This window comes from Grus americana, chromosome Z, assembly GCF_028858705.1.
Source record: "Grus americana isolate bGruAme1 chromosome Z, bGruAme1.mat, whole genome shotgun sequence".
NCBI classification, from domain to species: Eukaryota; Metazoa; Chordata; class Aves; order Gruiformes; family Gruidae; genus Grus; species Grus americana.
This window is the reverse complement of record NC_072891.1, coordinates 26,808,476-26,827,049: the sequence shown is the minus strand read 5'-3', so window position 1 is coordinate 26,827,049 and position 18,574 is coordinate 26,808,476. Positions and strand designations below refer to the sequence as shown.

At 39.6% G+C, this 18,574-nt stretch overlaps 1 protein-coding gene across 3 annotated transcripts in view; it reads right to left on the bottom strand.

Annotated features, from left to right (window-relative positions):
* Positions 1 to 18,574, bottom strand: part of AP3B1 (adaptor related protein complex 3 subunit beta 1) — a 173,287-nt gene that overhangs the window by 134,592 nt on the left and 20,121 nt on the right. For all 3 annotated transcript variants that reach the window (XM_054811067.1, XM_054811068.1, XM_054811066.1), the window contains exons 3-6: positions 15,123 to 15,197; positions 7,002 to 7,097; positions 4,696 to 4,856; positions 91 to 157 (exon numbers count right to left, since the gene is read on the bottom strand). In XM_054811067.1, coding sequence (XP_054667042.1) covers positions 91 to 157; positions 4,696 to 4,856; positions 7,002 to 7,097; positions 15,123 to 15,197 — 399 coding nt within the window. The remainder of the gene's footprint in view (positions 1 to 90; positions 158 to 4,695; positions 4,857 to 7,001; positions 7,098 to 15,122; positions 15,198 to 18,574) is intronic.

Sequence of the window (18,574 nt, the reverse complement as noted above, 5' to 3'; positions counted from 1 at the left end):
GTTAGGAAAGTGTATTATGTCCTGCTGAATGACAGTGTCAGGAGTAAACTCTTTAAGAATAGATGCATATGTAATAGCATAGTTTCTTACCGTACTTCTATCCTTCAAAAGCTTTTCTATCACTTCAATTAACATTTCCTTTTGCTCTGGATCAAGACTAGAAGGAAATAAAAATTCTTTTTACTCATTTGGTCGGACATATCCAAAATTAAAGAGGTTAAGTTTGTTGACCTTAGACACAAGCTGGGAATCAAGAGTACTGAAGAAACCACTTCCAGAAAAATCACATATTCCAAAAGACTGATTGTAAAAAAACTTGACTAAAAATAAAGTTAATCATGAAATACAGAATTGAATTGAAGGAGTGTAAAATTGAATTATTATGTTACAGCACTTATGTGTGTTCTATAAGAATCTTAATACTTAAACTCATAAAAATTTTAGGATTTAAGAAACATAGGACAACCTATTAGGGAGAACTTGAATGAGCTTCAGATGTCAAGTCACAAGGATCTCACTGCTTTTGCAGAAGGGAATTTCAGCATGAATTAATTCAGCAGTGAGCGAACACCAGGATAAAGCAGAATCATACCTTTATTATCTAATTATCAATATAACGCTTCAAGTAAGATACTAACTTCACTAATTTTAGTCAGAAGAATTGCAATTCAAAAACTTGGACATTGTATTCAAGTGTACCTATACAAAGTTGGTGTGCGAGCTGATGAAAAATAGACTGCTTGAAGTCCTATACAAATAGTAAAAAAAGAGGAAAATCAAGAGTTGCAAACAATAATCTTTGTACCATCCTTTTCATATTCAAGGAGTAGAGAAAAATTTGCCAGAAATATCCATTATTGTCAAACTTGCTTCTTAGGTAGGCAGGGATTGACTTTTCATTCCAGGTGCTGCTTCATCATGGATCTATAGAGCGTAGAAGAATTCAAAGCCAAGGAAGAACAAAATTTGAGGAGAAAGCAGGTACAAAGAGCCACACAGATAGGTAGTTTATGCCTTTGAAAAGTCATTTCAACATGGATACAATTACAGATAAGTAAGGAAATATTTGGTCATTAATGTACATGTCAGTTTTAATGCTGAGTGATGAACTGCCCCAACGCACAGTACTTCCTTTTCAGCTACAGATTCACAAAGAGAGTACCTAGCTGCATGCTACTTCGCTAAGGCTCTGATACCTAGCAATACTACAACATGTTAAATGGATAACAAAACTTTGTTAGAAACTACTATCAGCATAAGCAAAGCAAGAGAACACTGTTCCATAAGTACTTTTATGATGACCTTTCACTGCAACTTCTATTTTTGTCAAAAAAGTTTTACTGGATCTTCTGCCAAGGACCAAAACCTTCAGAGGAAAAGCCAAAAGTCTTTATAATAGGCCTCATTTCAAATTTTCAAAATTGGTATAAAATTTAAAGAGAGAAAGGAGTACTTATTACTATGAAACGTTGAAAAATATCAGTTTTGTTATGTGATCAAGAAAATCATCAGTAAGGGCGCTGATAACTGAATTCACATTCCCCCCATCCTCTTCCTGATATTTTGGATAAGGAAGGCAGCTTTCTTGGAGAGAAAAGAGAAGAACAGACTAACGAGTTCAGAGTGATCTGCTCTCATTATGGTATCTACTAGTAATAGTATGGAATCTATTAATACTAGTGATGGGACTTTTTAAAAGTCCTTTTCTAAATCTCACTGCAAGTAGGTGCAAGTACACAGTAGAGTTTTCTATTGATAGACAGAAGATACTAATAGCTTTGAAATGCACTCTAAGTGAAATAAGTAAGAGGTCTGACATTTTCAATGATAAAATTACTCCAATGTACCTGGCACTGTTGATTGCATTGGGCACAAATGTTGCTGTTCACACTATGCCTGAAATCTTTTCTGTTTGATATGTAAGCTTCCTGCTGTTAGGATTGATTGAACCACTAATGAACAAGCTCTTCTAGGTCAGACATCCATCCAAACACCATGACACTAAATGCAAGGAAGAAAGGAATATTGAACCTGCATCCAGAAGTCTGACTGGAGCACTAACTGAACTACCGGACTATCAAACAGGTAGAGAAGTCACTGAACCCAAAAAGTAAATGGATCATACAGGCACTATTAGAATAAACTTTTACTTCTTATTCTAATGCTCGCAGAGGATGGAGTAATTAGATGTAGGAAAGTATATAAAATGTTGACTGATCTTCACATCAAAAATCCATCCCCTCCAGAATTCTGATTTTGACCATGTTCAGAGTGAGTCTTCTGAAATTACTTGCTCATTGCAAATAGGACAAAAGACAGTCTTGCCACCAGTACATGATATGTATCACTGAATTGTGGAGCTACAGTCGTGATCCTTGTTGAAACATCTGCTGAGACTGCCTGTTAAAGACTCTTATTTGCAGGCAAGCCAAGTGGGCCTGACTGCGGACAGGTTAATTTGATAGCCTCTTCACCATTTCCCAGTACTGCTTCTTCAAGTGAACCAGAAAAATATACTCTCTCCCTTGGTCCTGCGGTAAACCTGTACAAATGCCTTATCTGATAGCACAAGTAAATTTTGAAAATGTGACAATAAAAGTTCACGTTTCCTATAAGCAGTTCCCAAATCCTACTTCCAAGGACACAATTGTTAGTTACAACTCCACTCACAAGTAATCATGAAGCTTATTTTAGTCCAGGTAAGGTGGAATTTGCAGCTACAGCAGTTTGAAAACTTGCATTGTCATTATGATGCCTAGGATGCTTGCATGAAGTGAAAACTTCAGAAGGATGTACAGGCCCTCTAAACCATTAAGGAAACCTTTACAGAACATCAATTTCATTAGTTTTTCCTTTTCTATATGAGCTAGACATCCATTTTTCCACCAGTCAGGAAGTCATGAAAACTAGAAAGGGGCGAGGCCAGTTGCTCCAGATTGTGCTGCTAATTTTTTACCATCAAAAATACCTTTTTTATTGTATTTGCAAGGATGATTTCAAAATCTTGCCACTGACATCATATAAGCATAGGATACCATATGAGCCAGAGATAAGAAAAAATACAAGTTATATCTGAAGATGCAATCATATCTGGAGATGGGATGAAAGATGGATAAAAGGTCTTTTAGTAATCGAGTTAGATGTCAGCATCTTCCAGTTTTGCACCAATCACCAATAAGCTCTTTAATCTGGGCTAGTAAAATAAACTTTGCCTGTCATGAAGAGAAGAAATAGAAAAAGGAAATCAAAGGACATTCTGTGTATGGAGAATAATTCAGGCCAAAAAGTCTTTTGTGTGCTGGAACCATGCTAACAAAAAATAAACAACTCAAATAGTAGGAAGGGACTTAACATCCATTTCCTCTTGTTAAGTTTGTATGTCAGTGTGTGATTGCTAGAGAATACCAAGCCAGACTAGGTAGCTTGGGAAGCCAGGTATTGAAGTGGACATACATGTGTGTCTACAGCTGAGACAACTGGAGATTCTGTCTACCAGGGGGACCAGGGCATTCAGGCCAACTATTGGAGACACTGAAAGGTCTGGAGGTTGACTGAGATAACCCATTTGTGTGGCTCAGTCTCTCTGTTTCTCTCCACCCAGAGGGAGACAACTGGAGACGAGGGGATACAAAGGCCAGTTACTGTGCAGCCTGCATGTCTAGATCTAGCTACTGTGGGATTCATAGTGTGTGAGTGAAAGGGTGGGGGCATATGTGTGTCTGACTGAGGGGGTCTGTAACAGCCAGTGCAGTGGGGTTGCAAGCATTGTGCGCTGCTATGTGCCAGTGACTGGGGAGACTGGGGATCCAAGGCCAGTTACTGGAAACACTGAGCATCTAGGAACATTACTGCACATATACAGGTCCATTAATGGGTCTGTATCTTGATCAGCCAGTGTGCGCAACAGGATAAGGCTGATGGTGCTGGTTTTGTCTCCATGAGTGCTGTCTTCTGTCTGTGCTGATTTGTATAGCTGGCTGCATGCATGTGTGTTGTATATGTCTGTGTATTTGCCCATTAGGAATACATGCTCAGCTTTGCTACTGGTTAGTCAGAGGGAGCACGGAAATGCAGCAGCCTCAGGCTACCTGATTCAGAACCCCTAACTGCCCTCACCTTCCTCTTTTTGGCATAGGCAAAATAAAATGGAAATAAGTAGTAGAATAAATCTCTGCATTTGTTTTGGAATGCTACAGCTTCTGTTGCCCCCACTTTTGTAAATCAGTACCCACCTCTTTGTAAGAGCTCTTCCACAACAAGAATTTCTGAAGAGGGAAGAGGAAGATTTGGATTTCCATAGATAAAATTTCTACAAGTTAGTATTCATTTGTCACCTGTTCTGCAAACTACAGCAAATGCCTTCAGGATGAAAGATACAGGTGCTAAACACAGAAATCTTTGATTCTGAGGATACCTATCAAAATAGTTGCTGCAGAGACGACAATAACTGGTAGATTAAAGCCAAAATATAGTGTATCAGTTTCTTTGTGTATCTCTTGATAGTTATCCTGTTACTCTAGCAAGCGAAAGACTTGCCTGAATTCCAACAAAATCAGTTGAGTGACAGAATGTCTACACACACTTTATACTTTTTAAGAAACTGGTCTGAGACACACCAACCCCCCAGCAGTCTTAATAAACATAGCCCACAACTATCTTAAAATTGCTTTTCAAGTATTTGTCAGAATCACTTACCTGTACAGTTTTTGGATTGCATGGGCTGCGTTCTTCCTCACATAAGGAGATAAATCGGAAGAGGCTTCCTTAATAGCAAGCATCATAATAGGAACAATAATTGGGACGCGGATACTGGATAAAACTCTTAAAGCACTTGCGCGGATTAACTGATTAGGATCCTAAAGAATAGGAGAGAAGGGGAGAAATAAGATAGTGCAGAAACACATCGTTAAATTCTCTGCACTGTTTACACTAATTAATGACCACACATTAAAACATGTAAATCTATCTGGGTATCAGTCAGGCTTGCAAGCTAAGGCCATGCTAAGAAGAAAATGTGCAAACCTTCACACAAGAAACTTTCAGCAGCCAAAAAAGTAAAAGAAAGTAAGAAAGAAAACATTGAAACATTATGAAAATCTGGAAATCTGTCAAAGGAAAACATTAACATAATTCACTTTCCCAAGTAAAATACGGGAATGATGGATAAAGAAGATTAATATTTTACTTAATGATCTGAAACATTTTCTGCAATCCAAGTGAAACTCAGATATTTTGAAAAAACACACCTACATCAGTTTTATTGCTTAAATATAAGAACTGTCAAATGAAAATGTGATTCTCAGTTGTGACACCACTACTCAAGTTCTTGACAATTCATCCACTTTATGCTTTACCACAAGATATAAACTGAAGCCAGTAACAAAATTAATTTTCTTAAGAACACATCAAAATATTAAGATAAATATTTTGAAACTTTCTTCTATTTCCTGCCCTCCCTTCTTTTGTTCCAGTACTTGCTCTCCTTTTGTAATGCTAGGGTTACCTTGGAGATCCAACAATAGCAGAAAAAAAATCTGTCTTTGGAGGAAGTTATGTAAACCTTGTCCATTAATCATGGGCTTGGGACACGTGTAAAAAAGGTTGCTTAACTGGGTACTAAATCCTCTAAAATCTTCTAGCAAACTAAAATTGCAGCAGCATTAATTCAGAGTACTGTCTGCCAGAAGGGCACTTCCCAAACAGCTTTTCTCCTAAGGACTGTGAGTTGGCAACATTGGTTTTCAGACTGGTATTCCTTAATGATCAGTTCGTCTAAGCTCTCAAAATTCCTGCACCTTAGCAGCTTCTAAGTAATTCGTATCTGGACGGTGGAAGCACATAATTTGACGGTTTTCGGAAAAACAACTTGTTCTTATCAGAGTTTGCAAAGCTCACCTCCAATCACACAAGTTTAAAATACCCTAAAAAGTTCATTCTAAAGACAGAGAGAAAAGTCTCCTACACTTAGTAATTTCTTTAGCCGCTGAAAATCTCAGCTAGCTTGGAGTCTACCTTCTTGCCACAACATCACTTTTTTTTTTAGTTACTCATAGCCACAACATTTGAGTTATCCCCTCTCCTTTTGTTCCCACTATCCACAAAGTTACACCATGAGGAGTGTTCACTGGATACATATCTCATTAAAAACACAGGATACAAAGTCATTTGAATTTTAGCTTTTCATGGCAGTCACAGATAGTAAAGGTAGTACATATGACATTGAGATAAAAGCTGGAAGGAAAGGGGCAGAAAGCTCTCTACTCAGTTGCGGGATGCACCCCTGGTGCTCTGATTGCAACATCTTCCAACAAGATGCAAGGTCTTGTTGGGTCAGTGACACGACAGAAATTAGTTATGAACCTAGAGTAACCTTACAAGAAGAATACAAGAAAAAAAATCCAACTTTCTCTTATTACAAAAACTGGCCAAATTTAAGGACAGAGACTTAATAAATTTCTCTTTTGTCCATGGTCACACTGTCTTTTTTCTTTAATTCCATTCCTCATTGTGATCCAAATTTGAAATGAAACAGTAAAAAATGCTATTTCTTTAGTGCTTTTAATGAAAAAGTAGCACGTGCAACACACTGAATATTTTAATTTAGGTACTACTATCCTACTTATGTTCTAATTGTCTATTGTAAACAAAGATCTTTTACACAAACTAAAAAGAACACAGGTGGTTAGGGTAATAATAAGGTCTTCTTTCTACACACATAAACTATCTTGGAAAGAGAAAAGGCATTCCAGGAATTAAATGCTGGGCATATGAATTTGAGAGCACCAATCTGCTGCTCTTCTTTAGTTACGTAATTTTACTTCATGCAGGCTTAGCTGCTTGATGAGGTTTGAGGTAGTACCAAAAACTTTGTCAATGACATAACTTGAAACTACTTTATCAGACGCAGATATTTACATGCTTTACCAGACTACAGTTACATAGATATTTTTATTTTTGTGGTACCAGCTCAAAATATGACATAATGTTTAGTAGTCACTCACTTTTAAAGCACGCTGGAAAGTACTGATGGACAATAATGCTAGATCTTGCTGCTCCTCTGCATAACGCATCAAATAGACATATACAAGCTTTTTTATCTGAAAAGAAAAACACAATGAACATCATTACCAGAAAGTTTTAGAATTCTATAAAACTAAGCCTTAGATTGCACATTTTTATCACCATTTTCTTCTTTGCAGGAAGAGTTAACATATCACTGGAGTACTTAGATGCTTCTCAAATACCTGATGATGTACTGTAATTCTTTTAACAGAAACTTCCTGAGGTGCTGCAACGTTACCTAATTAACAATATGGTCAGATGAAGGCTAATAACACGAAGTATTGCTTTATATTATCAGCTAGTAAATAAAGATTTGAATAAGAAGTTGACATGTGGCAATTGACCACCTGAGCACTCGTAATTTTTTTCTTATGGAAAATAGGTTAAACTGCAATAGCCAAGGATTTCAACAAGCCTGTTTTACTTTACCCTGAAACTCAAAATCAATTACTTTAACACTTTTGAAAGAGAATATAACTTCCATCTGAAGTGTGGTAACTTACACTATTTAAATCTGATTAAAAGAGCACTTCTGACTATGTCTTGGACAAAAGCAAAGGGTATTAGATTCACCTTTGCCTGACTACAAGCACTCAAAAGATGTAGCCAATATAAGCATAGTACAAAGGATGCAAGTTCAAAGATTAAGAAAACCTCAGTATGATTTTGGGGGAGGAGGGTATTCAATTTAGTTCACTTTACCCCCTCATGGCCACTGTATGCCCAGGAAGCACTGAACACATTTTTTACATTTGAGTTGTAAACTTACTATTAGGGTTTATAATGGAAAATTCTGAAAGACCCTCAACTACAGCTGTGCCATAATTACTGTCACTATAAGAAGATGTATCTTTGTGTGAATTCTGGCAAAAAGCATAATATTAAATCTCAGAAGGTTACACCATACTAAATTATTTGTTGTTCAGCTATAGACAAGCAGCAATCAACATTGACCACAAGAGGCCTATGTACTGAATGACTGCAGGTGTGCAAAGAAAGACTCCTTTCCTTGAAACCACTCTGTGACTAGAAATGGAAGCACTTAGAGCTTCGTGACTACACTGTTCTTTTACCATTTACCTTCATTCAATGTTACAATGCTCCTTTCTATAAAACTAATCATAACAGGGGCACATTAGGCTTGAGGAACACAGGCAGATTTGTTTAATTAGTTTATCAATATAAGCACATCAAACTCCATGAGTTATTGACCAAGACTTATTTTTGTTCTATACCACCAATTGTTTATTAGGTCACTTTTTGTATCCTTACCATCCATGACATAATGCACATAATCAAGTTGAGGTCAGTGTACTTATAAAAACAAAAATCACAAGGTACTTCTGTAAACAATAAGATGCCCTTTGCTTCTCTTGAAACAAATGAACGTGTTCTACTGCTTCTTCACCCCCATTTCCCTGTATCAGTGCTGTCAGCCCTGATAAAAAAAAAACCCAGCAGCCATTTCTGGGCAGAAAAGTCAGTTGGATACAAAGTCACTCAGATGAACTGATGTATTTTATTCTACTACATTGTAGCAATTTGTACAAACAGATTTGTCTAAGAATTCTTACAGACAGGGAAAAAATTGGCAAAACATTTTCAGAAAACAGTATCGGGATCAATACACTAAGAATCTGACTTAATCCAGTAATTTCTCATCACCTCAAAAGCATCCTAAAAACTGGACCATGAGAATTGTGTCTGAGACCCAAAAGTGCTAACTAGATGGCTCTAAGTACAGCTACATTATGACCTAAACTTGTCATCTAACCTTGATATCTAACTAACCTTGAGAAAGAAATTAGTCAGCTGGTTTTACTGAATGACCTGATTTCTTTTCAGTTTAATAGTCTCTTCCTGCACACATATGTTAGGACTAAATCATGGAGCAAGAAGTAATGAAGGAACTTTAACTACAGCATAGAGGAAGAATTCACGTAACTATTTGTTTTAAAATATAAGAGGTGGCTCGTAAACAGTGAAAGACTTCTGCTAATTAATGTTGTGTTATGTGATAAAACCTTCTCTGCACACCCACAAAGGAGCACAGAGAGACAAGGTGGGTGGAGGGGTGTTTTCAAGTAATACCCTGCCCTAGCTTCTCCTCAGCCCATGACAGGAACCATGAGCCCAGAGATGCAGAGAGACACAGTAGTGTGAGAACCCAAATTTAGGACTCAGAGGAAAGGACACCCTGTCAGGCCCCTCCCAGGACCACCTCAGGACAGCCTCAGTTCTCATGTCCAGGTGTTAAACCCACCAAGAGTTAGAACCAGAGCACCTCAGGGGCTTTTCTGCATACAGGTATGGGATGTAGATGAAGAGTATTTTAGGATTGCACAAGACTTATCATGAGATGTTTTAGGGAGGAACCAAAGTGAAGGAGAAGTAGGGGGAATCTATGTGATCTAGGGAGAAGTAAGTTGGGGAAAACAGAGGGATATGCAGATAAAAATGGCTGGACATATCTAAACAGTTTGCTGGTTGGTACACCTATCCTTCCATGCCCTGCACCTGATCCACAGAGTCTGTTGTATTTTCTCATTAAATTCCATTTTTAACTATTTTCCTTGGTGAGGTACTCTCTATTCAGTGTGAAGGTGCATGTATGTGCCAGCAACAACAGTCAGGCCCCAGGCTGGAGGGCCCTCACATCCAGGGACAGCAGCAATGTGAGGGACAAGAATGAGTGGGCTTAAGTTCAAGATCCTCAGGGCAGCAAGGAGTGTGCGCAACAAGCTCACTGCCCTGGACTTCAGGAGAGCAGACTTTGGCCTCTTCAGGGATCTGCTTGGTAGAATACCATGGGACAAAGCCCTGGAAGGAAGAGGGGCCCAAGACAGCTGGCTAATATTCAAGGGTCACCTCCTCCAAGCTCAGGAGCCATGCATCCCAACAAAGGGGAAGTCAAGCAAAAACACCAAGAGGCCCCCATGGATGAACAAGGAGCTCCTGGGCAAAGTCAAACAAAAAAAGGAAGCCTGCAGAAGGTGGAAGCAAGGGCAGGTAGCCTGGGAAGAATCCAGAGAAACTGTCCGAGCAGCCAGGGATCGGGTTAGGAAAGCCAAAGCCCTGATAGAAATTAGTCTGGCCAGGGCTGTCAAGGACAACAACAAAAGCTTCTATAGGTATGTTAGTGATAAAAGGAGGACGAGGGCAAATGCGGGTCCCCTCCGGAATGAAACGGGTGACCTGGTTACACAGGAAATGGAGGAGCCTGAGGTGCTTAATGACTTCTTTGCCTCAGTCTTCACTGGCAAATGCTTGAGCCACACTGCCCAGGTCACAGAAGACAAAGGCAGGGACTGGGAGAATGCAGAACTGCCCACTGTAGGAGAAGACCAGGTTCGAGAATATCTAAGGAACCTGAAGGTGCACAAGGCCATGGGACCTGATGAGTTGCATCTGCGGGTCTTGAGGGAACTGGTGGATGAAGTGGCCAGGCCACTCTCCATCATATTTGAGAAGTCCTGGCAGTCAGGTGAAGTTCCCACTGACTGGAAGAGGGGAAACATAACCCCCATTTTTAAGAAGGGAAGAAAGGAAGACCCAGGGAACTACAGGCCTGGCAAGATTATGGAGCAGACCCTCCTGGAGACTATGGTCAGGCACATGGAAAATAAGGAGGTGATTGGTGACAGCCAACATGGCTTCACTAAGGGCAAATCGTGCCTGACAGATTTGATGGCCTTCTATGATGGGGGTACAGCGTCAGTGGATAAGGGCAGGGCAGCTGACATCATCTACCTGGACTTGTGCAAGGCATTTGACACTGTCCCACACAACATCCTTGCCTCTAAATTGGAGAGACATGGATTCGATGGATGGACCACTCGGTGGATAAGGAATTGGCTGGATGGTCGCACTCAAAGAGTTGTGGTCAACGGCTCAATGTCCAAGTGGAGAACGGTGACGAGTGGCGTCCCTCAGGGGTCGGTGCTGGGACCGGCACTGCTTAACATCTTTGTCAGCGACATGGACAGTGGGATCGAGTGCACCCTCAGCAAGTTTGCAATGACACCAAGCTGTGTGGTGTGGTCGACACTCTGGAGGGAAGGGATGCCATCCAGAGGGACCTTGACAGGCCTGTGAGGTGGGGCTGTGCGAACCGCATGAAGTTCAACAAGGCCAAGTGCAAGGTCCTGCACGTGGGTCAGCGCAATCCCAAGCACGACTATAGCCTGGGTGGAGAATGGATTGAAAGCAGCCCTGAGGAGAAGGACTTGGGGGTATTGATTGATGAGAAGCTCAACATGAGCCGGCAGTGTGTGCTCACAGCCCAGAAAGGCAACCGTGCCCTGGGCTGCATCAAAAGAAGTGTGACCAGCAGGTCGAGGGAGGTGATCCTGCCCCTCTACTCCGCCCTTGTGAGACCCCACCTGGAGTACTGCATCCAGCTCTGGGGTCCCCAGTACAGGAGAGACATGGAGCTGTTGGAGAGAGTCCAGAGGAGGGCCACGAAGCTGATCGGAGGGCTGGAGCACGTCTCCTACGAGAACAGGCTGAGAGGGTTGGGGTTGTTCGGCCTGGAGACAAGAAGGCTTCGGGGAGATCTAATTGTGGCTTACCAGTACCTGAAGGGGCCTACAGGAAAGCTGGTGAGGGACTGTGGAAGTGTACTGTAGGAATATACTAATAGTGTTGTGATACAACAAGGGGTAATGGGTTTGAGCTGAAGGAGGGTCAATTTAGATTAGGGGTAAAAAGAAATTCTTTACTGTAAGAGTGGTGAGGCACTGGAACAGGTTGCCCAGAGAGGCTGTGGATGCCCCTTCCTAGAAGTGTTCAAGGCCAGGTTGGATGAGGCTTTGGGCAACGTGGTCTAGTGGAGGGGGTCCCTGCCCATAGCGGGGGGTGGTTGGATCTAGATGATCTTTGAGGTCCCTTCCAACCCAAACCATCCTATGATTCTATGATTAAGTGCAATTCCAGCAACTGGAAAGGGACCTCAAGTCATAGTGGCCCCTATGTCCATGGTGGCCAGCACCTGGAACAGGCGATGGTCTGGCTGCCAGCACCTGGGCTGGGACCACAGGCCAGAGGGGCCATGGGCATTGATGCAAGTGACTGAAGAGACTGGAGTATGTGAAACCAATCGCAAGGCCATGTGTCTGTGGTGCCAATGACTGCAACGGGTGCCGGTACATCAGCCGATCAAACTGGCAAGTAGGTGAAGTGGCTGGGGAAGGAGGTAGGTAATGGTGTGGGCATCTAAGGGTGAGAACACAGGAGGAGTTGGCCATGGCATAGACCAGGGGAGTCCAATCCAGCTGCCAGAGAAACCAGATGGTCTGTGGGTCTCTAGAGGCAAGAACCATGTGTTCGTATCGTGTTTCTAAGGATGTTGGACCAGGGGACTTTTGGCCAGGTCCAGTTATGTGTATGCACATGTGCACACACCTGTGTGTCGAAGGGCAAGACCATGTGGTGGCAGCTACTGGGGAACCAGGGGAGTCCTCGATTACATGTGTTTGTAAGTGTACAGCAGTTTGAACCAGCAACTGAAATAGGGCTGAGACTGTGCCTGAGCCCAGCTGTTGGATGGATCCACACTGTACATACATATGTATACATGCATTCCAACTAGCAGACCTTCACCTTGAACTGCCAAGGTGCTGGTGCTGTTTGTGTTCACGTGAGTACTGTGTGTCAATTTATGTGCCTGCCTCTGTACGTATGTATTTCTTTTATGCATATATACATACACAAAAACGTGTGTGTGTGCACACCTACCAGGAATACACTCCCAGCCTCACTACTGGTTGGGCTGGAAGCCTGGAGCTGGGGTATCAGTTCCAGCCCTAACAGTTAAAAGCACTCAAGATGAATAACACTGTTCAAGGCACTCCTTTTTCATGTAAGGTATCTCTGTTCAAAACTGGACTTAGAGTACTCATAAACACAAGTTAAAGAAGAGAATATTTACCTAGTCTAAGTATGATTCCTTGCCCCATTTCCTTTTATCACCTGTTATTAAAACTGCGGTTACGATTTCTAAAATTGTTTTAATACAGTAAGTTCTGAAAAACTCTGAATTGTCATTTTTGCATACGTATGCCTCCTTGATTTACCAGAGCTCAATATTTGGCCTCAGCCAAATATATGCATTTTTTCAAAGAATGAAAAAACCAAAGTTTTAGAGTAGTAGCTAAATAAGAATAACTTCTTTAAAGCTAAAATTACTCAAACTTAACTATTACTATCCATCCGTGTAAAATAAGGAAGAAAACGAATCTATCTGTGACCTGCTATATCACAGCACATCAGAGAGAGGAGTGTGCTGAAGTCGTTATTGCAGGAAATATAATTGTCAGTGCCATAAGCCAGGAAAAAACCAACTTTTTGTTCCCATTAATAATAGGCTGAAGTAAATATTTCCAGGAGAGGAGGGAAGAATTGGAGCATGCATTCAGTTGACTTCTCTTTTTAAAACCCAGTGCTTCAAACCACTATTTCCTGCATTTCTCCAAAATGATGATCCTGTGCAGTTATAAGTAACTAGTAACATTGCATGCTCACTCTGCTTTCCTCAAACTGATGCTTGTCAGTCACTATGCGGTCTGGAATGATAAACTTAGAGATATCATCCAAATCTCATTTGTCAAATCAACTGTAACTCCTGACACCTCTGCACTGAAGTTGACAGTATATGCATAGCACTGGCAGTAAGCATCAGAGTAACATTTTCTTTATAAAACCTCTGGTTGTACAACTTTCTAATGCAGATGCTGCTTTAGATTTTCTTGAGCCATAGTAAGCCTGTGGATTTAAACACATCATAGTTGAATGCAGTCAACATTTTTTAACTTCCTTGAAATTTGAATTTTCAGTAGTTCAAGATGGATTTTTTTTTTTCCTTTTTCTTGCTTTCTTATGAGATAAAAAAGACACAGAAGCAAGCTACTTTGTGCGTCTAACACCTGGTATTGGGTCAAGAACAGGCACATATGCTGCCAAACAGATGGTAAACAGTATGAAAACCCCCTTACATTTCTGCTATTGTTTTTATCTACACAAATCCTGAAAACAATTATTAAACATGTCTTCTTTTTAATTAAAAGTCACAGAATTTAGTGCAACTTGAATAAATTTATTCAAGCAACTTGTCTCAAGAAATTAACTCCTATCACAGATGATTCTGACTCACATTCTTCATCAGCTGCTTTTGTAGAAAGTTTAAATTGTTCTTGTCTAACCCTTCATATACTCCTTTCATATTTCTACATGCAAAATAAATAAGGGCATATCCCCAAGATGCACGTATGATTTTGATTTAAATTCTCCTTGTCTTGGAAAACATAAAAGTAACCCAAAGATTTGAGATTACACTGCATATTAGCAAAAAAATTCTTCTCTGCTCAAGATGGAACCTATCCCCCCTCACCACCCAAAATAGTCACATCTCTCCAAGAGAGTCTGAAATTTGAAAGCTACTTTTCTGTAATCTTCTGTAATCACAGGCATTCACATTAATAAACTATTAAATTCTCTAAATTATCATAAGCAATTTTAAACACACTTCATTAGTAACATCACATTTTGTCTAACCACGAATTCATACAAAGACTTGTTTAACTGAGTTAAAGTGATCTCACTCTGCAATCCTAATGCAGAGACACTCCTTTTATAAATATACTACATGATTAGAACAGTGGAAACTTTTTTTACCCAACCCTTACCTATCAGTGTTGATCTGCAATAGACATTTTCAAATACAATGTAGCACAATCCCTACTCAAACTGTGCACGCAGCACCACACCTCAAATAAACTATAGTACCTTTTCTCACAACTACCACCACATACTTCCACAAACTTCCTCTAATCAACCTATTTTTTAAATGTAAATAGTTATTACTCCTGCCTCCAAATCACTCAGTAGGTTTCCTTTATTTACACATTAAACTCTTACCATAATGCTGTCACTGAAATTAAACTGAGAAATTCTATTTAAAAATCCTAGAGATTTTATGGTTTATGTTGAAGTCAGACACAATTAGATAAAATTTTCATAAACAGATCTTCCATAACAGTGTGTTTAATGAACTATAGGAATACCTCAATATTTTTACTGGCAACATTCTTCACAACAGCAGGAAACAGCTCAGAAGCATTTTTTCCCTTTGCAATCATCTAAAAAAGAAAAAAGGGAGAAACAAATCCTAGTAATGTAATAATATGATTTATTGGAGTGGTGGTTTGTTGTTGGTTTTTTGTTTTAAGGAGATAAGCATTTATTCCAGATCTTTATTTCAAATGTGATTTCCATGAAGTTGAGGATAAAGTCTGATTATTTTTTTTGTTAACTATTAGACTTTACAGATACTATTCATACAACAAAACCCCTGAATGCCAGCTGGTTACAAGTTTGCGGGTGGAATCAGTGAACTAGACTTTACCATATCAGACTGCAAATGATTTTTAATGCTTTAAAAATTATTTAAAACAAAGATCTTGCTAATCTGAAAAGCTTTACAGAATTGCCTTTTGGGAGCTGCTATCCACAAAAACAAACCACAACCCAGCAACAACAAAAATTGCAGAAGTTACACAAGTTTAAATCCTGTTCCTTTTCCCTGAAACAATCTTCGTGGGCAACAGAACCAAAGAGGGAAAAATAAAATAGACACCACACTTCAAAAACAAAGCAAGGTCATTTTCCATAGCAAGTTAAACACAAAGGCCTTAAAGTGTTTATACAGAACAAAAAAGCTGACAAGGTAAAAGCAAGATCAGTCAACCCACTATGATTTTTCTTTGTAAAAAAAGTAAGAAAGTTTTCGTATTTGATCTCAGAGAAATCTGAAACTAGGGCATGTAGTAAACAATAAAATTGTCTCAGTAAAGGACACAAACAACAAACCCCCAGTTTAGCTTCAGCCCCTATATGAACAGCTCAAGGGGGGGAGTTATAAGAAACCAAATACATTAGAAAGAATAAAATACTTCAATATACACTACAGCTGCACAACTCTCTTATTTCTTACATCTAATTCCAGCAGAATGTCTGCCAGTACTTCATGTTCAAGTTGCCCACCCTGGAATTTCATCAACTTTTTATAACAAGTTACAGTGCTGCTGAATACAGACTCAGAGCACTTCCAGCTATGGTCAAGGGCAGGATCCAGTCAGCCAAACAGCAAGCTGATCAGAAAGAATAAGAGCTCGTTAAGACAAACAAATATGCGGGGATCCAAGACAGGAACATGAGTTTTGCAACTGCAGTTACTGCTGTTCATAGCCATCTCACAGTCCCACCATTACTCAACATGATACAGCTGGTTAAACTTCATATTCCTAACTCATAGGTCTGTCAGTGTATTTCATTGATAGAACACATTAAGGGCGTAAAGAACTAGGATCGCATGCAACAAAAGCAAGAAACACAAAACCAGGCAATACCTTAACATACATTTGGATAAGGTTAGAAGACAAACACTAGAAGAATAAAGAAGATAGTTGTAGTTCAAGTTATTACTGAGTGAGCCTTTCAAAAGAGTTTAAGAGTAGCTGTCCAGCATGACATTTCAATTTAACCAACTTAACATCTTAAACTATTTCTTGCAGCTGTATTAAAGCACAAGTGACAAACTAAGAAGCAAGCACACTGTAGGGGTTTCAAGGGGGTTTAACTAAGAATCTAAATTACACCACTTCTGTCAGGACTGGGGAGTCTTTGTAATAAATGCCAGATTCAGAATGACCAGAGTCAAGTAGACCTTAGTAGCAAGGTGCACTGCAGAGAAGTGCCATAGAATAAAATATTATCAATCATCTCATCTTGATGCAACAGAAGTTAGGTTATTCAAAAATAGGGATGATCCTTAAACTTCCCTGACAGGCTTTAACAGTATGACTGTATGCATTACTTGCATTATTTAACTGATCAACCATAATAGCTCCAGTGTACCATGTAAATATGTATTTAGGGTCTTTTAAAAGAGTGTATTTTGACTCATTAAGTCATAACGATTAGTGTAAATCCTCCTTTGCCCATGGATCATTAACCTGAAAGAACAAGACTAAAGTCTATCATGTCATTTCTGTTGCTGTGCAAAGACTTTCTCCAATTGTGTTGTCTTATAGACCTGGAGTTCCTACACAGACAAAAACTTTCATTCTAGAATAAGTGCTATGTAATGTCAGGGTGTACCAAACTTTTTTTTTTCATGAGACACATATACAGACATGGATGAAATTCTCTGTGGGAAATCAGGCATGTGAATTTTTTTCCTAAATTTATGCTCTAAAGTCATCAGGAGCAAAATCCCACTCAGATTTTTTTCACCCCAGATGAGAAGTTCAAACAGGTTTCAAGACCTGGTAACAAGAATATCTTGGTTGTTGTAATATGAGTGTATGTTTTAAAAGAAATATGTTATGGTGTTTTCATGCATATAGTAGAACATGCACAAAATACACTTCAAATTTATTTCTTCTGTATACACTTCAAATTTATTTCTAAACCAGCAGTGGTGCTCCCAACCTTGCAAAGATTATTTTAATTATTTTATGGCATGCATGCAAGGAAGAAACATAAAAAAATAACATACTGACTAGAAAAAAAAAAAGTGATTGATCATTACAGTGATCATTACACAGGCTGCAGGTAGACTTAGACACCTTCCTGCAAGAGGGAGAGTGGAAAGATCAAAACTACACTACTCCTGTACTTGAAATTACATTGTTAAATGTCATTTTCTGCGAGACCAATTTGTTATTATTTGAAATAAATCTCCTTCTCCCTGGCAAAGAGTTTGCAAACCACCTTAAAGGAGGAAGCAGCAGCAAAAGGAGCCATAAGTAGTGTTCTCCTGGTATTTTTCCATCACATCTACATGGAGAAATGAAGCTTCAGCCTCTCGAAGTCTACTAAAAGAGTAAGAAAACTATTGGTATGCACAGCTTTTTCCTCTGCCTAAAATTAGTGAAAATGAGCATTCCAGTGAGACACATTAAACAATACTCTGACAACAGAGTTCCTTTTTCCTCTAATAAAAGGCTAGAGGAAGCCTTTCATCTCTGGAAAACACATCTCATCCCCCAGAACTCTCTTAATGTAAGCACACAACTGATAACACACAAGCATCTTTGTGCCCAGCAAGAACACTATCACCACCGCTACAAGTCCTTATGCTAATTGTGCAGGGTCCCAGTCCTGACCTGTAAAGCTCATTGTTTCAGTCTGTTATGTGAACCAGAGGTTGGTACCAGGTGTCTGTGATGAAACACAGTTTAAACACAGAATAACAGCAAATACCTTAAAAATATGGAAAAGACTGAAAACAGAGGATCCAGTAATTCACATAACTCGCTTGGAGTTGAGTAATGGTCAACCTTATGAGCTAGAAGGCTGTTTCTGCTTTAAGAAGAGCAGCAGCAGCAGCTGAGCAAGGAAAAAATATCCAAGAAACAGAAGGTGCCTACTGCCATCTGGGAAAGTAGTGCTCTTCTAGCATTGTGCAGTGCTTAGAACAGGGACAGAAACAAAGGACTGGGAACTTATAAAA